Below are 17,948 nucleotides of genomic sequence, written 5' to 3'. Positions count from 1 at the left end.
TGTACTGATGAGACACGAGAATATTCTAGGTAACACAAACACTCGCACACATGCACAGTGCAGACACACACACACACATACAGTGAGGGGTGGTAATGGAACTACAGTGAGGGGTGGTAATGGAACTACAGTGAGGGTGGTAATGTAAGATAGTTATTAACAGTTTGATGGTGGAGTGCTGTGTGTTTGTAGACTATTATTATAGTGTAGTTGGTAGTTTTATGAGATCTGCTGTGTAGTTGTTTGTTCAGTGCTGTGTTTTTTGTAAATTGATTATTGCTGTGTGATTAGTAGTTTGATCTTAGCTGTGTGTTTGGTGCTTTTATGCAGTGTGCTATGTAATCAAAAGTTAAATCTTCTTGTCTGTTTGGTAATTTGTTATTTGCTGTCTGAATGATGGCTTCTATTGTCCTGCACTGCCACTGTGTTTGCTTTCCCAGGGTTCATAGCGGCAGACATTAAAGGCACTGGCTCTTGGACACAGCTCTATCTGATCACGGACTACCATGAGAACGGCTCTCTGTATGACTACCTGCAGTGCAGCAGCCTGGATGTGATCAGAGCGCTGCATCTGGCTCTGTCCGCCGCCGCCGGCCTCTGCCACCTGCACACCGAGATCTTCGGCACGCAGGGCAAGCCTGCCATCGCCCACCGTGACCTCAAGACCAAGAACGTCCTGGTGAAGCAGAACGGCACGTGCTGCATTGCCGACCTCGGCCTCGCCGTGCGCTTCTTCAGGTCCCACATCCCCCAGGGAGCCCAGACTTTCACATTTGATTAGTTTAAAAACATTTCCACATCACGTTTTTCTAGAACACTTGAGTGATGTTGTAATAAGTGTGATGTGAGTGTAAATATTAGTATGCAGTGTACATTCATGTGGGCATGTGCCCGTATAAGTGTACATGTGTATTTGTGTATGTGCATGTGTACATTTGCATGTGTGTGTACATTTCAAAATGTATGTTTGCATGAGTTTTTTGTTGGTGATAGTGACAGGATTGAGGTGGATGTTTTTTCTAAACGCATCTGTGTATGCGTGTGTGTGTGTGTGCATGTACGTGTGTGTGTTGTTTCACTCAGTGACAGGAACCAGGTGGACGTTCCTCTGAACACACGTGTGGGCACTAAGCGCTACATGGCCCCTGAGGTGCTAGACGAGACTCTGAACAGGGGTCATTTCCACTCGTACATCATGGCTGACATGTACAGCTTTAGCCTTGTGCTGTGGGAGATCTTCCAGCGCTGTGTGTCTGGAGGTACAGCCCTCACTCCCTGTGTGTGAAATAACACTCTCTGTGTGTGAAATAACACTCTGTGTGAAATAACACTAGTTCGATCCTAGTTCTGTGTTTGGTAGTTTGTTGTGTCTGTGATGGGTACTTTGAGCCCAGCTGTGTTTGGTAGTTTGTTGCTTCTGTGTGATGGTAGTTCGATCCTAGCTGTGTTTGGTAGTTTGATGTGTCTGTGATGGGTACTTTGAGCCCAGCTGTGTTTGGTAGTTTGTTGCTTCTGTGTGATGGTAGTTTGAGCCCAGCTGTGTTTGGTAGTTTGTTGTTTCTGCGTGATGGTAGTTGATCCTAGCTGTGTTTGGTAGTTTGATGGGTCTGTGATGGGTAGTTTGAGCCCAGCTGTGTTTGGTAGTTTGTTGTTTCTGTGTGATGGTAGTTCGATCCTAGTTCTGTGTTTGGTAGTTTGTTGTTTCTGTGTGATTGTAGTTCGATCCTAGCTGTGTTTGGTAGTTTGATGTGTCTGTGATGGGTAGTTTGAGCCCAGCTGTGTTTGGTAGTTTGTTGTTTCTGTGTGATGGTAGTTCGATCCTAGTTCTGTGTTTGGTAGTTTGTTGTTTCTGTGTGATTGTAGTTCGATCCTAGCTGTGTTTGGTAGTTTGATGTGTCTGTGATGGGTAGTTTGAGCCCAGCTGTGTTTGGTAGTTTGTTGTTTCTGTGTGATGGTAGTTCGATCCTAGTTCTGTGTTTGGTAGTTTGTTGTTTCTGTGTGATTGTAGTTCGATCCTAGCTGTGTTTGGTAGTTTGATGTGTCTGTGATGGGTAGTTTGAGCCCAGCTGTGTTTGGTAGTTTGTTGTTTCTGTGTGATGGTAGTTCGATCCTAGTTCTGTGTTTGGTAGTTTGTTGTTTCTGTGTGATTGTAGTTCGATCCTAGCTGTGTTTGGTAGTTTGATGTGTCTGTGATGGGTACTTTGAGCCCAGCTGTGTTTGGTAGTTTGTTGCTTCTGTGTGATGGTAGTTTGAGCCCAGCTGTGTTTGGTAGTTTGTTGTTTCTGCGTGATGGTAGTTGATCCTAGCTGTGTTTGGTAGTTTGATGGGTCTGTGATGGGTAGTTTGAGCCCAGCTGTGTTTGGTAGTTTGTTGTTTCTGTGTGATGGTAGTTCGATCCTAGTTCTGTGTTTGGTAGTTTGTTGTTTCTGTGTTATTGTAGTTCGATCCTAGCTGTGTTTGGTAGTTTGATGTGTCTGTGATGGGTAGTTTGAGCCCAGCTGTGTTTGGTAGTTTGTTGTTTCTGTGTGATGGTAGTTCGATCCTAGTTCTGTGTTTGGTAGTTTGTTGTTTCTGTGTGATTGTAGTTCGATCCTAGCTGTGTTTGGTAGTTTGATGTGTCTGTGATGGGTAGTTTGAGCCCAGCTGTGTTTGGTAGTTTGTTGTTTCTGTGTGATGGTAGTTCGATCCTAGTTCTGTGTTTGGTAGTTTGTTGTTTCTGTGTGATTGTAGTTCGATCCTAGCTGTGTTTGGTAGTTTGATGTGTCTGTGATGGGTAGTTTGAGCCCAGCTGTGTTTGGTAGTTTGTTGTTTCTGTGTGATGGTAGTTCGATCCTAGTTCTGTGTTTGGTAGTTTGTTGTTTCTGTGTGATTGTAGTTCGATCCTAGCTGTGTTTGGTAGTTTGATGTGTCTGTGATGGGTAGTTTGAGCCCAGCTGTGTTTGGTAGTTTGTTGTTTCTGTGTGATGGTAGTTCGATCCTAGTTCTGTGTTTGGTAGTTTGTTGTTTCTGTGTGATGGTAGTTCGATCCTAGTTCTGTGTTTGGTAGTTTGATGTGTCTGTGATGGGTAGTTTGAGCCCAGCTGTGTTTGGTAGTTTGTTGCTTCTGTGTGATGGTAGTTTGATCCTAGTTCTGTGTTTGGTAGTTTGATGTGTCTGTGATGGGTAGTTTGAGCCCAGCTGTGTTTGGTAGTTTGTTGTTTCTGTGTGATGGTAGTTTGATCCTAGTTCTGTGGTATGTACAGGTATGGTGGAGGAGTACCAGATTCCCTACCATGAATATGTTCCTACAGACCCTTCATATGAGGACATGAGAGAAGTGGTCTGTATCAAAAGAAGACGCCCTTCTCTCCCCAACCACTGGACTGGTGAGGTACAGACACACACCCACACACACTCATACACACACATGCTGTAGTACTACAATTAAAGCATGTTTGTAATACAATCACACAACCTCTTAACACACACACACACACACTAATATACGTTGGTGTTTGGCCCTGCAGTGTCTGCAGCAGATGGGAAAGCTGATAGCAGAATGTTGGGCCCATAGCCCTGCCTCCCGGCTCACTGCCCTGCGTGTGAAGAAAACTTTGTCCAAGATGTCTGAGGCCCAAGACGTTAAACTCTGACTTATTTTAACCCACCCACCCTGACCCCCCTGGATCTGACCCGCCCACTCTGACACTCCTGGGTCTGACCTGCCCACTCTGACACGCCAGTCAGGGTCATCACTGCCGATGTGAAGGTTGTTTGAAAATGAGACGCTGACTCATCACTGCCGATGTGATGTGAATCTCTGGAGCAGTGGGCTGGTGCCTTCGTTACTATGAAGGAGAGGAAGCGCTCCCTCTAGCGGACAGCACCAGAACTTGCATCTTCATAACAACTAGGCTTATGTTGGGACATTGTTTGAACGTGGTGGGGTTTAACGCTCATTTTTTTGTTGTTGTTTTTTTTTTTCTGATGCCAGTACCTTGATTATTGTGTTGACAGATGAATACTACTGAAAAATATTTGTTAGTAAAACAATCACCAAATAAAATGTTTCTGTGAGTCAGTGGGGTGTGTTGGTTTTCTGAGGAGCACTGAAATGTAGTGGTGTAGCATAGGAATATATAACACAGGACTGCCACAGGTGTATAATGACACAGGTGTATAATGGCACAGGTGTATAATGGCACAGGCGTATAATGCATCTATAACACAGGACTGCCACAGGTGTATAATGGCACAGATGGGTGTGTTGGTTTTCTGAGGAGCACTGAAATGTAGTGGTGTAGCACAGGAATATATAACACAGGACTGCCACAGGTGTATAATGACACAGGTGTATAATGGCACAGGCGTATAATGCATCTATAACACAGGACTGCCACAGGTGTATAATGACACAGGTGTATAATGGCACAGGTGTATAATGGCACAGGCGTATAATGCATCTATAACACAGGACTGCCACAGGTGTATAATGGCACAGATGTATAATGCATCTATAACACAGGACTGCCATAGGTGTATAATGGCACAGGTGTATAATGCATCTATAACACAGGAATGACACAGGTGTATGATGGCACAGGTGTATAATGCATCTATAACACAGGAATGACACAGGTGTATGATGGCACAGGTGTATAATGCATCTATAACACAGGAATGCCACAGGTGTATAATGGCACAGGTGTATAATGCATCTATAACACAGGAATGACAGGTGTATAATGGCACAGGTGTATAATGCCACAGGTGTATAATGGCACAGGCGTATAATGCATCTATAACACAGGAATGCCACAGGTGTATGATGGCACAGGTGTATAATGCATCTATAACACAGGAATGCCACAGATGTATAATGGCACAGGTGTATAATGCATCTATAACACAGGAATGACACAGGTGTATAATGGCACAGGTGTATAATGCCACAGGTGTATAATGGCACAGGCGTATAATGCATCTATAACACAGGAATGCCACAGGTGTATAATGGCGTGCTGGTGCATCAGGGGTACGTGGTGTTGGTACATCCTGGTGATCCACAGTCATCCTTCCAGACTGAACTTGCCTCAGCGTCAGACTGGAGGGGGGGGCGTCAGTTGTACAACTCCTCTCTAAGCACAGGTCCAAGAATCTTTAACGACGCCATTTTACGTTTTTTTATGAATGGACAATTCACCATTTATATTCACAAAGTGACTTTATGTAGGTAGGATCTGAAAAACAGGAACAAGCTTTTCCTATGAAGTGAAGGTTTTCAGTAAAGCTCTCTAGTAAATCTGGTAGGATATGGTGCTCTATATCTTACAAGCAGATCGAGCAAAACTAACAGATTTTTTAACCAGAGAACAGTAAAAGATCTTTTATCATTTTCACTAAAGCTGTTTCTGTGCAGTCATATGGCCCAAATCCCAACTGAAGTTTTTCTTGAATGTGATTCTCATGTTTGTGCAAGCTTAGCTGTTTTGCCACAGGGTTCTCCAAAAACATAGATACAAGTTACAGGTTTAAAACTGCTCTATGAGGTAAAATAGGTCTATAATGTGACACTCATAGGCTGGAGATTAGGTTTCCTAATAACAGGCTTGATTACTGCTACTTTATGAGTTTTTTAAAACCTGTTTTCTGATACCAACTTCACAGAGGTGGTGATGTGTTGAAGTTTGTGTGTATACTTTTGGTTTTTTGGTGGATTGAACATGGTTTTTATGTAGATTGTTGTTTATGCTTGAAGGTTGTACATAGCTAAGTAGTTGAAGTTTGAGTGTGGAGATGAGTTCTCCCACCAAATATATAGAACCTTAATTTAGAGAAAATATCAATTTCCAGAAAAACATGATTTAATTTAATTTATTGATCCTGAATTCCTGGATAGATAAATTTGGTGTGTGTGTGTGTGTGTGTGTAGGAGGTAGTGGACTGAGGTCACCCCTGAGGCTGGTATCTGAAAAACAAAAATTCAGATTACACACACCAGCCACAAGTTTCTGGGACTCTCAGAGTGAGTTTGGGACATATGGGATATACTGGACTTTAATGAGTTTACACAATTACAATCAGTCCTCCACACACACTCTTATACCTTAAGTGTATAGTAAAGTACGATGTGTGTGTATGTGTGAGATATGACCGTGAGAGTGGAAAGCCTGAGGACATAATAGTGTATGCATTTAATAGTGAGAGTTTAGGGTTCCACTGGGATTTACTGGGATTTTAATGAAAGTTTAAAGTTCCACTGGGATTTAAAGGTAGTGTACAGAAAGTTGGATTTCAAGACAGGATACAATTTGTTACAGCTGAACTCAGTTTCCCTGTAAAGACCTTAAACTCCTTGACCATTTATTTGAGATTGATATTACATCACTTATTTGAGAGTGATATAAGATCACACAACAAATACAACAGGGATGTAGATGTAGAGTGTGTAATGTGTCTGTGGCTTTGAAACAGGGTGTTTGGGTAGACTATGTATGTTTGGGGTATTGTACACGTGTATGTGGGTTAGTGTGTGTGTGAAATAGGAGGGTACTCACACACACTTTGTCCCAGTGCAGGTTTGTTTAGGCACAGCTGCCAACGAAGAGCTCTGGGGTGATGTCCCGCAAATGCACTGTCTGATCATGAGGCACCAGAGGGTTACGTAGGGTCACGTTAAAGGTTCCCTTCAGAACAGTGTCCAGATGAACTGGACTCAACTACAACACAGAGACACACAGGTACGTGTTATGTAAGGGTAGATGTGTGTGCGTGCATGCGTGTTTGTTGTGGGTTGTGTAAGAGCGTGCATTGTGTGTATGCATCTGTGTGCATGTTTGTGTGTGTTTGTGTGTACATGGGTGGTTGTTTGTGTGTGTGTGCGCACATGTTTATGTGTATGTGCATATGTGCGCATGATTGATTGTGTGTGTGTGTGTGTGTGTGTGTGTGTGTGTGTGCGCGCGCATGTGTGCATCTGAGTGTGTGTGCCTGTGTGTGTGTGTGTGTCTACCACATATGCTCCTGGCCCAGGGGTTGTGTCTTTAGACTGTTTGAAGCGATCTTCATGAGAGCCAATCAGAGCAAGCTTTGGTCTGGTCTTCATCTCAGGACTGTAGTGACCTGGACCTGAACCCAAACACACACACACACATGCATGCACAGTTGTTATAACACATAATTACTGTTATAAATGTTGATTATGTACATGTTTGTGTGTGTATTTTGGTTCAGGCCCAGGTCACAGAAATACACATGCACACACATACATAATTTATTCATGCATTATAAACTCAAAATGTGTTTTATGACATACATATTCACACTGGAGAACACAGTGAAGTTTAAGGTTACTGTTAGTTTGTGAGTTAAGTTAGAAGTTTAATGTTGTACATTAAAGTTTTCTATTTGAATTACAACATGAAAATTAGCAAATTTGGAATTTAGGAACAAAATAACCCTAACCTCAGACTGAACTAACCCTAACCCTAACCTCAGACTGAACTAACCCTAACCTCAGAATGAACTAACCCTAACCCTAACCTCAGACTGACACTCAGAGTTAACCCTAACCTCAGATTGAACTAACCCTAACCTCAGACTGAACTAACCCAAACTCAGACTGACACACAGAACTAACCCTAACCCTAACCTCAGACTGAACTAACCTGAACCTCAGACTGACACACAGAACTAACCCTAACCCTAACCTCAGACTGACACACAGAACTAACGCTAACCCTAACCTCAGACTGACACACAGAACTAACCCTAACTCTAACCTCAGACTGAACTAACCCTAACCCTAACCTCAGACTGACACACAGAACTAACCCTAACTCTAACCTCAGACTGAACTAACCCTAACCCTAACCTCAGACTGAACTAACCCAAACTCAGACTGACACACAGAACTAACCTTACCCAAACTCAGACTGACACTCAGAACTAACCCTAACCTCAGACTGAACTAACCCTAACCTCAGACTGACACACAGAACTAACCCTAACCCTAACCTCAGACTGAACTAACCCTAACCCTAACCTCAGACTGAACTAACCCTAACCCCAACCTCAGACTGAACTAACCCTAACCTCAGACTGAACTAACCCTAACCCCAACCTCAGACTGAACTAACCCTAACCCCAACCTCAGACTGAACTAACCCTAACCCCAACCTCAGACTGAACTAACCCTAACCCCAACCTCAGACTGAACTAACCCTAACCCCAACCTCAGACTGAACTAACCCTAACCCCAACCTCAGACTGAACTAACCCTAACCCCAACCTCAGACTGAACTAACCCTAACCCCAACCTCAGACTGAACTAACCCTAACCCCAACCTCAGACTGAACTAACCCTAACCCTAAGTTCACCTGGGATCTGGGGGTCAGAGAGGAGGAAAGAAGTGTTTCTGGGGGCGGAGCTTAAGAAGCAGCTCTGGCGTTTCTGTGCTGCATCGGTGCGTGGTCGAGCATGAGGCCTCCCGTACGTCTTCTCAAACGCCTCTCGTACCTGATATAAGGTAGGAGAGGGTGTGTCCTGAAAGAGAAAATAAACAGACACCTGTCTCACAAATAGAGGCGTGTCCAGAGGCCTGTCTCACAAATAGAGGCGTGTCCAGAAGCCTGTCTCACAAATAGAGGAATGCCCAGAGGCCTGTCTCACAAATAGAGGTGTGTCCAGAGGCCTGTCTCACAAATAGAGGCGTGTCCAGAAGCCTGTCTCACAAATAGAGGCGTGTCCAGAGGCCTGTCTCACAAATAGAGGCATGTCCAGAGGCCTGTCTCACAAATAGAGGAGTGCCCAGAGGCCTGTCTCACAAATAGAGGCGTGTCCAGACGCCTGTCTCACAAATAGAGGCGTGTCCAGACACCTGTCTCACAAATAGAGGCGTGTCCAGACGCCTGTCTCACAAATAGAGGAGTGTCCAGAGGCCTGTCTCACAAATAGAGGCGTATCCAGACACCTGTCTCACAAATAGAGGCATCTCCAGAGGCCTGTCTCGCAAAAAGAGGCGTGTCCAGAGGCCTTTTTCACAAACCAGGTATTACTGTTTAGACAAACAATTAGCTGTCAGATAAGTGTCATTTTAGAGAGCACCAAAATCACTCAGTTTTCCTATATGGATTTATGGGGATTAATCATGATTTTATGTGCATGAACAAAGAGATGAATTACAGCCATTAATTACAGTACCATAAACTGGATTAAAACAGGCAAAGTTGTAATTGACTGCTAAAAACACATTAACTGTGTTGCATGTTTTGGAAAGCTAAACCTCAGTAAAGAATTTACTTTCTGAAAACAAACAGATGTCCTAAAAGGATCTTAGTGTCACTCCAGTTAAAAATGATAACGTAGCTTGTTTCAGTAATCTGCTCACAATACAGATCACATGCACATGTGTTCAACCAACACTGGATAACCTACAATGGAAGTGTAAATACTGAAGGTTGAAACCCAGTCCTCTAGAGGTGTTTCTGGGGTGTTTCTGGCACTAACTCTGTTCCACCTAGTTGGTTTCACTAATCAGTTCTAACTTGATCTAATAGTAAAGCCAGACTCTGGTGAGATTTTCTTTTCTCTGCCATGTGTATGCCTTTGTCCACAACACACGCTGCCCTTCAAATTATTCAAATGTTCAGGCCTATTTTAACAAATACTCCTTTTCCTTTGGAAGACTTTTCCGCTCTGTGGAATTGAGCTTTTCTTGCTAGGAAGGTACTGAAATCACCTTCTTGTTTTCTATGAGTTTTGGTTTCTTGTAGTAAAGCTACACAATTAAAACATATAAAAAAGATTATACTCAAAAGATTACACCCTAGACTACACTCAGAAAGCATCTTAACCCTTTTTCATTTAGGTTTACTAAAAACATGTTTTCTCACCATCTTTACTCCAACATTTCATCTTCTGGGTAGAACTGGGGGTTAGTTGCTCTACAGGGTAGTGAAGCTGGGACCTGAGCATTAATTATTATGGTTAGTTTTTTTTCGCATCTAGAGATGGGGTGAGTTGGGGATTAGTTGGGGTTAGTTGCTTAATGGGTACAGATGGGATGATTTGGAGGTTACTTACTGTAGTGGGGAGAGACGTGAGTTAGGGGTTAGTTGCTGTAGTGGGTAGAAACATGGTGAGTTGGAAGTTAGTTACTGTAGTGGGTAGAAACATGGTGAGTCGGGGGTTAGTTATTTAAAGGATACAGATGCGGGAACTTGTTGATTATTTTAGCGGGTAGAGACACTGAGTTGGGGGTTAGTTATTTCAGTGGGTACAGATGGGGAAGTTGGGGTTACTTAATGAATATAGATGTGGAGAGTTGGGGGTTAGTCACTGTAGTGGGTAGTCATCATGAGTTGGGGTTAGTCAGTTAAGGGGTACTGATGTGGTATGACGTGGGTTAGTTACATAATTTGTACAGACGTGGTGACTTGGGGGTTAGTTACTTTACTGAGTATGGACGTGTTGAGTTGGGGGTTAGATACTTTAGCTGGCATAGACATGGTGAGTTGGGGGTTAGTTACTTTAGTATGTAGAGACGTAGTGAGTCGCTTTGTGGCAGATCTGAATACTGCTGTGGGTTGCTGTTTATAGGACTCCATGGGGGCTTTGTCCACCTACCCATAATGAACACATCACAATATAAAACCATTAAACATACAGTACCATAATGAACCATAATGAAAGTTATTTAAACCATCAACCCTGTGAATTCTCACCTTGTAGTGTGTTGGTCCAGGGCTGTGGGCTTCGTCTTTACTGAGGAAGATGAGGGTTCGTTGTGCAGTGGCACCAAAGCCTCCCTTCCTCACACTCTCTAGATGTGCCTTCTTTACACTGTCCCGCGCAATACCATAGTCAAAAACATTATACGCCCCCGGCCCTGACACACACACACACACACACACACACACACACACACAGATGTGCCTTCTTTACACTGTCCCGCACAATACCATAGTCAAAAACATTATACGCCCCCGGCCCTGACACACACACACACACACACAGATGTGCCTTCTTTACACTGTCCCGCACAATACCATAGTCAAAAACATTATACGCCCCCGGCCCTGACACACACACACACACACACAGATGTGCCTTCTTTACACTGTCCCGCACAATACCATAGTCAAAAACATTATACGCCCCGGCCCTGACACACACACACACACACACACACACACACACACAGATGTGCCTTCTTTACACTGTCCCGCACAATACCATAGTCAAAAACATTATACGCCCCCGGCCCTGACACACACACACACACACACACACACACACACACACACACAGATGTGCCTTCTTTACACTGTCCCGCGCAATACCATAGTCAAAAACATTATACGCCCCCGGCCCTGACACACACACACACACACACACACACACACACACACACACACACACACAGATGTGCCTTCTTTAGACTGTCCCACGCAATACCATAGTCAAAAACATTATACGCCCCCGGCCCTGACACACACACACACACACACAGATGTGCCTTCTTTACACTGTCCCGCACAATACCATAGTCAAAAACATTATACGCCCCGGCCCTGACACACACACACACACACACACACACACACACACACACAGATGTGCCTTCTTTACACTGTCCCGCACAATACCATAGTCAAAAACATTATACGCCCCCGGCCCTGACACACACACACACACACACACACACACACACACACACACACACACAGATGTGCCTTCTTTACACTGTCCCGCGCAATACCATAGTCAAAAACATTATACGCCCCCGGCCCTGACACACACACACACACACACACACAGATGTGCCTTCTTTAGACTGTCCCACGCAATACCATAGTCAAAAACATTATACGCCCCCGGCCCTGACACACACACACACACACACACACACAGATGCACCTTCTTCAGACTGTCCCGCGCAATACCATAGTCAAAAACATTATACGCCCCCGGCCCTGACACACACACACACACACACACAGATGTGCCTTCTTCAGACTGTCCTGCGCAATACCATAGTCAAAAACATTATACGCCTCCAGCCCTGACACACACACAGACACACACACCCAAACATACGTACACATGCACGCACATACAGACATGCACACAGATCTTTACTCTGAGCTCCGCCCCTCAAAAGATCATGTAGTGGTGGAGATGTCAAAACAATGCTACAGGACGAACTAGCATAGATAAATTAACCCTACCCTAACCCTAACCTTAGAACTAACCCTAACTCTAACCCTACCCCTACCCCTAACCTTAGAACTAACCCTAACTCTAACCCTAACCCTAAACCCTAACCTTAGAACTAACCCTAACTCTAACCCTACCACTAACCCTAACCTTAGAACTAACCCTAACTCTAACCCTAAACCCTAACCTTAGAACTAACCCTAACTCTAACCCTACCACTAACCCTAACCTTAGAACTAACCTTAACTCTAACCCTACCCCAAACCCTAACCTTAGAACTAACCCTAACCTTAGAACTAACCCTAACTCTAACCCTACACCTAACCCTAACCTTAGAACTAACCCTAACTCTAACCCTAACCCTAAACCCTAACCTTAGAACTAACCCTAACTCTAACCCTACCACTAACCCTAACCTTAGAACTAACCCTAACTCTAACCCTAACCCTAAACCCTAATCTTAGAACTAACACTAACTCTAACCCTACCGCTAACCCTAACCTTAGAACTAACCCTAACTTTAACCCTAACCCTAAACCCTAACCAAAGAAGAAACTAGCATAAATAAATTCTCTCGCTCACTTACACACACACGTGCACACACACCTGGGGTGGTGTGTTTTCTGTTCTCTGGTAGAAATCGTGCTGCAGTGAGACTGAAAGGTTTCCTGTTTAGCCCAGTGGCTTTCTTCAAACTGTCCAGTGCACAGCGTGGGTCATTATATGTGCCTACAGGGGGCGCCACCTCTTTCCCTGACCTGAAACGCTGAAAAGCCAGCAGTCCCACACAGGCAGGTTAACATTGCATTTACACTTTATGCTCCAGTTAACAGCTATAGACATATTATACACATATTATAATCAGCTTATAAGTGCCAAGAGTTGGGTAGGGTTAGTGGATCTCTATCAGCTAAGGTTAGTGGATCTCTATCAGTTAGGGTTAGTGGATCTCTACCAGCTAGGGTTAGTGGATCTCTATCAGCTAGGGTTAGTGGATCTCTACCAGCTAGGGTTAGTGGATCTCTACCAGCTAGGGTTAGTGGATCTCTACCAGCTAGGGTTAGTGGATGTCTATCAGCTAGGGTTAGTGGATCTCTACCAGCTAGGGTTAGTGGATCTCTATCAGCTAGGGTTAGTGGATCTCTACCAGCTAGAGTTAGTGGATCTCTACCAGCTAGGGTTAGTGAATCTCTACCAGCTAGGATTAGTGGATCTCTATCAGCTAGGGTTAGTGGATCTCTACCAGCTAGGGTTAGTGGATCTCTACCAGCTAGGGTTAGTGGATCTCTATCAGCTAGGATTAGTGGATCTCTATCAGCTAGGGTTAGTGGATCTCTACCAGCTAGGGTTAGTGGATCTCTATCAGCTAGGGTTAGTGGATCTCTATCAGCTAGGGTTAGTGGATCTCTATCAGCTAGGGTTAGTGGATCTCTATCAGCTAGGGTTAGTGGATCTCTATCAGCTAGGGTTAGTGGATCTCTACCAGCTAGGGTTAGTGGATCTCTATCAGCTAGGGTTAGTGGATCTCTATCAGCTAGGGTTAGTGGATCTCTACCAGCTAGGGTTAGTGGATCTCTATCAGCTAGGGTTAGTGGATCTCTATCAGCTAGGGTTAGTGGATCTCTATCAGCTAGGGTTAGTGGATCTCTACCAGCTAGGATTAGTGGATCTCTATCAGCTATGGTTAGTGGATCTCTATCAGCTAGGGTTAGTGGATCTCTACCAGCTAGGGTTAGAGAGAGAGAGGGTGAAGGAGAGGGAGAGAGAGAGAGTCCTTGCCGGAGTCTGGGACATGAATGGTGGTCTATTGTCAGCAGCTCCATACATGCTAGTGGGCTTGTCAAACTGACTCTTAACAAGATACTGACCAGGACCAGGAACACCCTAAAAACACAAGACACACACACACACACATTCTCCTTCTCTGAATATCACAAAACACAGATTTTTTGTACTACTGTCATCTACAGGTCACATTGTACTACTAGCTCTGTGTGTGTGTGTGTGTGTGTGTGTGTGTGTGTGTGTGTGTGTGTGTGTGTGTGTGTGTGTGTGTGTGTGTGCGCGCACGTGTGTGTGCGCGTGCATGTGTACGTATGTGTATGTGTGTGTGTGTGTGTGTGCGCACGTGTGTGTGCGCGTGCATGCGTGGGTATGTGTATGTGTGTGTGTGTGTTACCTTCTTCTCCTCCAGCAGCGGGAGCAGTTCGTGGTATCGATTGATCTGCAGCTCATTTCGTATCTTTAGCTCCCTCCTCAAATTCACATTTACATAACACACAGAGTGGTCCCTGACACACACATACACACACGCGTGCACACACACACACACACACACACACACACACACACACACACACACACACACACTCTACTTACACAACATGATCATGTTCAATACTTGTATATTTGCTGACAGTATTTTTCTGAGCTACTGCAGTAACACCTGTTTCTAAAGAGCTCATATAGAAGCTCATTTCTATTAAAAGTGTATTAACACTCCCCTCTAAAGAAACCTAGAAGTCACAATAAACAAAACACGAGGCCATCAGTTCACCCTCACTGAAAAAAGTCATTAAAAATTAACAATGTAAAATCAGTTTCAAATGTACTATGCACCTTGACATCTAAGAAAGTCTAATAGGTTTCCAGCCTTGTTCAAAGTTTCCTGTCCTTCCTCTAGTTATGTGTCCTTCAGCAGCAGACAGATGCCATCTATGTAGTGAGTATGTGTGTGGCTGTGTGTAATTCATCTCCTTCACACATACATGGATTGAAGGTATATCTATATCTCCAAAACAAAGCTATCATCCTTTCCTGCAGGAATCCAAAGTCAAGAGTTACCGGTCAGAACTACCAAGTTCTCTGGTATATACCTAGAACACAAAGTTTTCTGGACATATACCCAGAACACAAAGTTCTCTGGACATATACCCAGAACACACAGTTTTGCTTCATTCCAGCAGTCTCAGATATCAAACAAAGAAACATCAGAATTCTTTTCATTTTGAACAGTCCCATAAGAAATTAAATAAAGTAACTTCTGCCAAATGTTTAATACAAGTGTACGGAATGTCACGGGACCATCAGCTTAAAGAAGCCCATTCATAATGAGAGTATTAATCCTTCCTCTAAAGAAGGCACATGGACAGCCATCTGTAAAGAAACTGCACTAACACACATCTCTAACGAAGGCTCATCAACAGTGCTGATGTGTGTGTGTGCATGTGTGAGTGAGTGTGTGTGGTGTGTGTGAGTGTGTGGTGTGAGGTGTGTGGGTTCTGTGTGGTGTGTGTGTTGTGTGTGTGTGTGTGAGGTGTATGTGTGTGTGTGTACTGTGTGTGCGTGTGTGTGTGTGTGTGAGGTGTATGTGTGTGTGTGTGTGTGTGTGTGAGGTGTGTGTGTGTACTGTGTGTGTGTGTGCGTGTGTGTGTGCATGTGTATATGTGTGTGTGTGTGAGGTGTATGTGTGTGTGTGTGTGAGGTGTGTGTGTGAGTAGGTGTTTGTGTGTGTGAGGTGTGTGTGTGTACTGTGTGTGAGTGTGTGTATGTGTGTGTGTGTGTGTGTGTGTGTGTGTGAGTGTGTGCATGTGTGTGTGTGTGTGCGCGTGTGTGTGAGTAGGTGTGCGGGTGTTTGCGTGTGTATGTGTGTGAGGTGTATGTGTGTGTGTGTGTGTGTGTGTGAGGTGTGTGTGTGTTTGTGTATATATATGTGTGTGTGTGTGTGAGTGTGTGCATGTGTGTGTGTGCGTGTGTGTGTGTGAGTGTGTGAGTATGTGTGTGTGAGGTGTGTGTGTTAGTGTGTGAGTAGGTGTGTGTGTATGTGTGTGTGTACTGTGTGTGTCTGTGTGAGCTCACCCCTCAGGATGGTATTCTCCTGGGCCTGGTCCTTCACACACCTTCACTTCTGCCCTCTTTCCTGTCATCTGACCAAAGTGGACACCTTTATACCTGGACTCTACCTGACACACACACACACACACACACACACACACACACACACACACACAGGTATGTTTGTGTGTAACCTGTGCAGGAATGCGGAAGGCTGGCCCAAGGCTCTGGTCTCTCTCTCACTCACACACGCACACACACACACACCTGTGCTGGGCTGTAGAAGGCTGGCCCAAGGCTCTGGTCAGCACTGGGTGGTTTGTGTCTGCACAGGACACGGTGCTCATTCTCTTCATATCCGTATGCCTGACCGGGAGATGGGATAGAGGGCACGCCCATCTCACACTGAAACCACCCACGAGTCCATGAATTCTGAAATAGCAGTAAACACACACACACACATATACACACACACACATATACACAAACACACACACACACACACCTCACACACACACACACACAGATCTATTATAGTTTATCCAACTATAAACACCAACAACCACAAAGTTTGTTAGTTTAGGAAGCTGGACCTTGCTGACTCCATCAGGGGCACTGCGAAAGTCTGACTTCTTCCCAAAGGGCTGGAAGATGTCATATGCGCCCGGCCCTGGGCCATCCGACAGATACTCCTCAAAGCGTCTGGAGCGGTTCTGAAGAGAATGGCCCCCAACAACAGAATTCTGGAGGGTCAGAGAGCACAACAGGCTTCAGACACAAGTAAATGACTTTGAAAAGGGCCTGTGGCCAATCGATTTGGCCATCTGATTTTCAGTTTCAGACCCAATACTGAAAAATGGGAAAACAGGTCACTTCTCGTCTTTGGTTCTGTTTATGTCCAGCTAATAAATGAGAAATAGCTTGGTTTGACAGTATCACACCAATATGCTCTGTGTACCTTTCATTAATTGGTTTTCCTTTTCTAATTTAAGATTAGAAAAGGAAAACCAATTAATGAAAGGTACACAGAGCATATTGGTATAATGAAATGAGCATAATGAAAAACACACATAGTTTTGATCATGAAAAATATTTTTGATTTATGCACTAAGTTCATACACAAAAGAAACAGAAACAGCTTTCTTTTACGCACATAAAGCAGAAACAAGAATTGGTTTATGTCTTCAAAACCAGCACAGTTGTTTTTTTGACTGGTAACTGTGGGTGGTCTATAGCACTGATTAGCTGCTGAGTTCATTCAGCTTCACTGTTCATTACTGGACCTTTTTCCAGGGTGGGGACCCGGCAGTACCTTGAGCAGGACCCCGTCATAGTGAGCAGGGCCAGGAGAACACAGCTCGCCCACCGACCTGTCAAACACAGACTGTCTGCTGGAGAGACACAGGAACGGGGCATAGCCGTCTGAAGACAGAAGGGATTTCCCAATGCATAACATAACCGTTCTGTGTAGGGTAAAAACATTCCTAACAACAGTGTAATTGTTGAGCACAGAGATGCCCATCCGCTTGGTCGGCGTTTTCTTACTCCGCTGGCTCGTCTGGGTGTGCGTCCGTATCTCGTACGCGCCCGGCCCGGTGCGTGTCGTGGCCGAGCTCCGTGCGCTCGGGTCGGTGATCCTCGGAGCTCGGCTGTACATGCCGGGACTGTAGAGGCTGGAAGTTTCAGATCCCGAACTCCAAATCTACCGACTGCACATGCCGGGACTGTTTCGTAACCCGAGCCCTACCGACGAGGCGCCTCCCGGTACCCACCCCTCGATCTCCCTGGTGACGGAGTGCGTCGCGCCGTTGCCCGGACACTGACGCGCGCGGCCGGTGTGCCCGCGTTTCTAAATGTTCAGACGTCAGAAACACGTTTGACAAAGTTAGTCCTTCTGTGCTCGTTTTAATGTCAC

At 44.7% G+C, this 17,948-nt stretch overlaps 2 protein-coding genes across 12 annotated transcripts in view; one reads left to right on the top strand and one right to left on the bottom strand.

Annotated features, from left to right (window-relative positions):
• Window positions 1-4,060, top strand: part of bmpr1ba (bone morphogenetic protein receptor, type IBa) — a 12,297-nt gene extending 8,237 nt beyond the window's left edge. For 4 of the 8 annotated variants that reach the window (XM_081703624.1, XM_081703816.1, XM_081703783.1 and 1 more), the window contains 5 exons: window positions 1-29; window positions 441-738; window positions 1,084-1,259; window positions 3,243-3,370; window positions 3,507-4,060. The exon at window positions 1-29 is cut by the window's left edge and continues 164 nt beyond it. In XM_081703624.1, coding sequence (XP_081559750.1) covers window positions 1-29; window positions 441-738; window positions 1,084-1,259; window positions 3,243-3,370; window positions 3,507-3,632 — 757 coding nt within the window. In that variant the 3' untranslated portion in view covers window positions 3,633-4,060. The remainder of the gene's footprint in view (window positions 30-440; window positions 739-1,083; window positions 1,260-3,242; window positions 3,371-3,506) is intronic. The other 4 variants (XM_081703671.1, XM_081703704.1, XR_014118962.1 and 1 more) reach the window with 4 other exon arrangements.
• A 618-nt stretch (window positions 4,061-4,678) lies between these two features.
• On the bottom strand, window positions 4,679-17,837 carry stpg2 (sperm-tail PG-rich repeat containing 2). Of its 4 annotated transcripts, none has more exons than XM_035526496.2 (14): window positions 17,579-17,837; window positions 17,346-17,455; window positions 16,627-16,776; window positions 16,301-16,465; window positions 16,058-16,161; window positions 14,379-14,490; window positions 13,979-14,083; window positions 12,806-12,965; window positions 10,705-10,868; window positions 10,510-10,602; window positions 8,359-8,524; window positions 6,992-7,107; window positions 6,537-6,698; window positions 4,679-5,947 (listed from the first exon to the last, which is right to left on the bottom strand). In XM_035526496.2, exons 1-13 carry the CDS (start codon window positions 17,688-17,690, stop codon window positions 6,564-6,566), a joined length of 1,692 nt encoding a protein of 563 aa, XP_035382389.1. In that variant the 5' UTR covers window positions 17,691-17,837; the 3' UTR covers window positions 4,679-5,947; window positions 6,537-6,563. The 4 variants fall into 4 exon arrangements, with proteins under 4 accessions (XP_035382389.1, XP_081559450.1, XP_081559485.1 ...); XM_081703324.1 differs by having other exon boundaries at window positions 4,679-5,219; XM_081703359.1 differs by having other exon boundaries at window positions 4,679-5,117.
• Window positions 17,838-17,948: the final 111 nt, after the last annotated feature.

This window comes from Electrophorus electricus, chromosome 1 (genome assembly GCF_041902795.1).
Source record: "Electrophorus electricus isolate QZ-2024a chromosome 1, ASM4190279v1, whole genome shotgun sequence".
Classification (NCBI taxonomy): Eukaryota; Metazoa; Chordata; class Actinopteri; order Gymnotiformes; family Gymnotidae; genus Electrophorus; species Electrophorus electricus.
The sequence above is the reverse complement of the archived record's forward strand: the minus strand, read 5'-3'. Positions and strand labels throughout refer to the sequence as shown.

What these genes read in the sequence shown, in the direction of transcription:
- stpg2 (XM_035526496.2), bottom strand. Translation starts at nt 17,690, where the DNA reads ATGTACAGCCGAGCTCCGAGGATCACCGACCCGAGCGCACGGAGCTCG. An exon ending in CACCCAGACGAGCCAGCGGA is followed by an intron (nt 17,456 to 17,578) that starts GTAAGAAAACGC and finishes TTCTGTCTTCAG; the next exon opens with ACGGCTATGCCCCGTTCCTG. An exon ending in CATTCATGTCCCAGACTCCG is followed by an intron (nt 12,966 to 13,978) that starts GCAAGGACTCTC and finishes CTGGCTTTTCAG; the next exon opens with CGTTTCAGGTCAGGGAAAGA.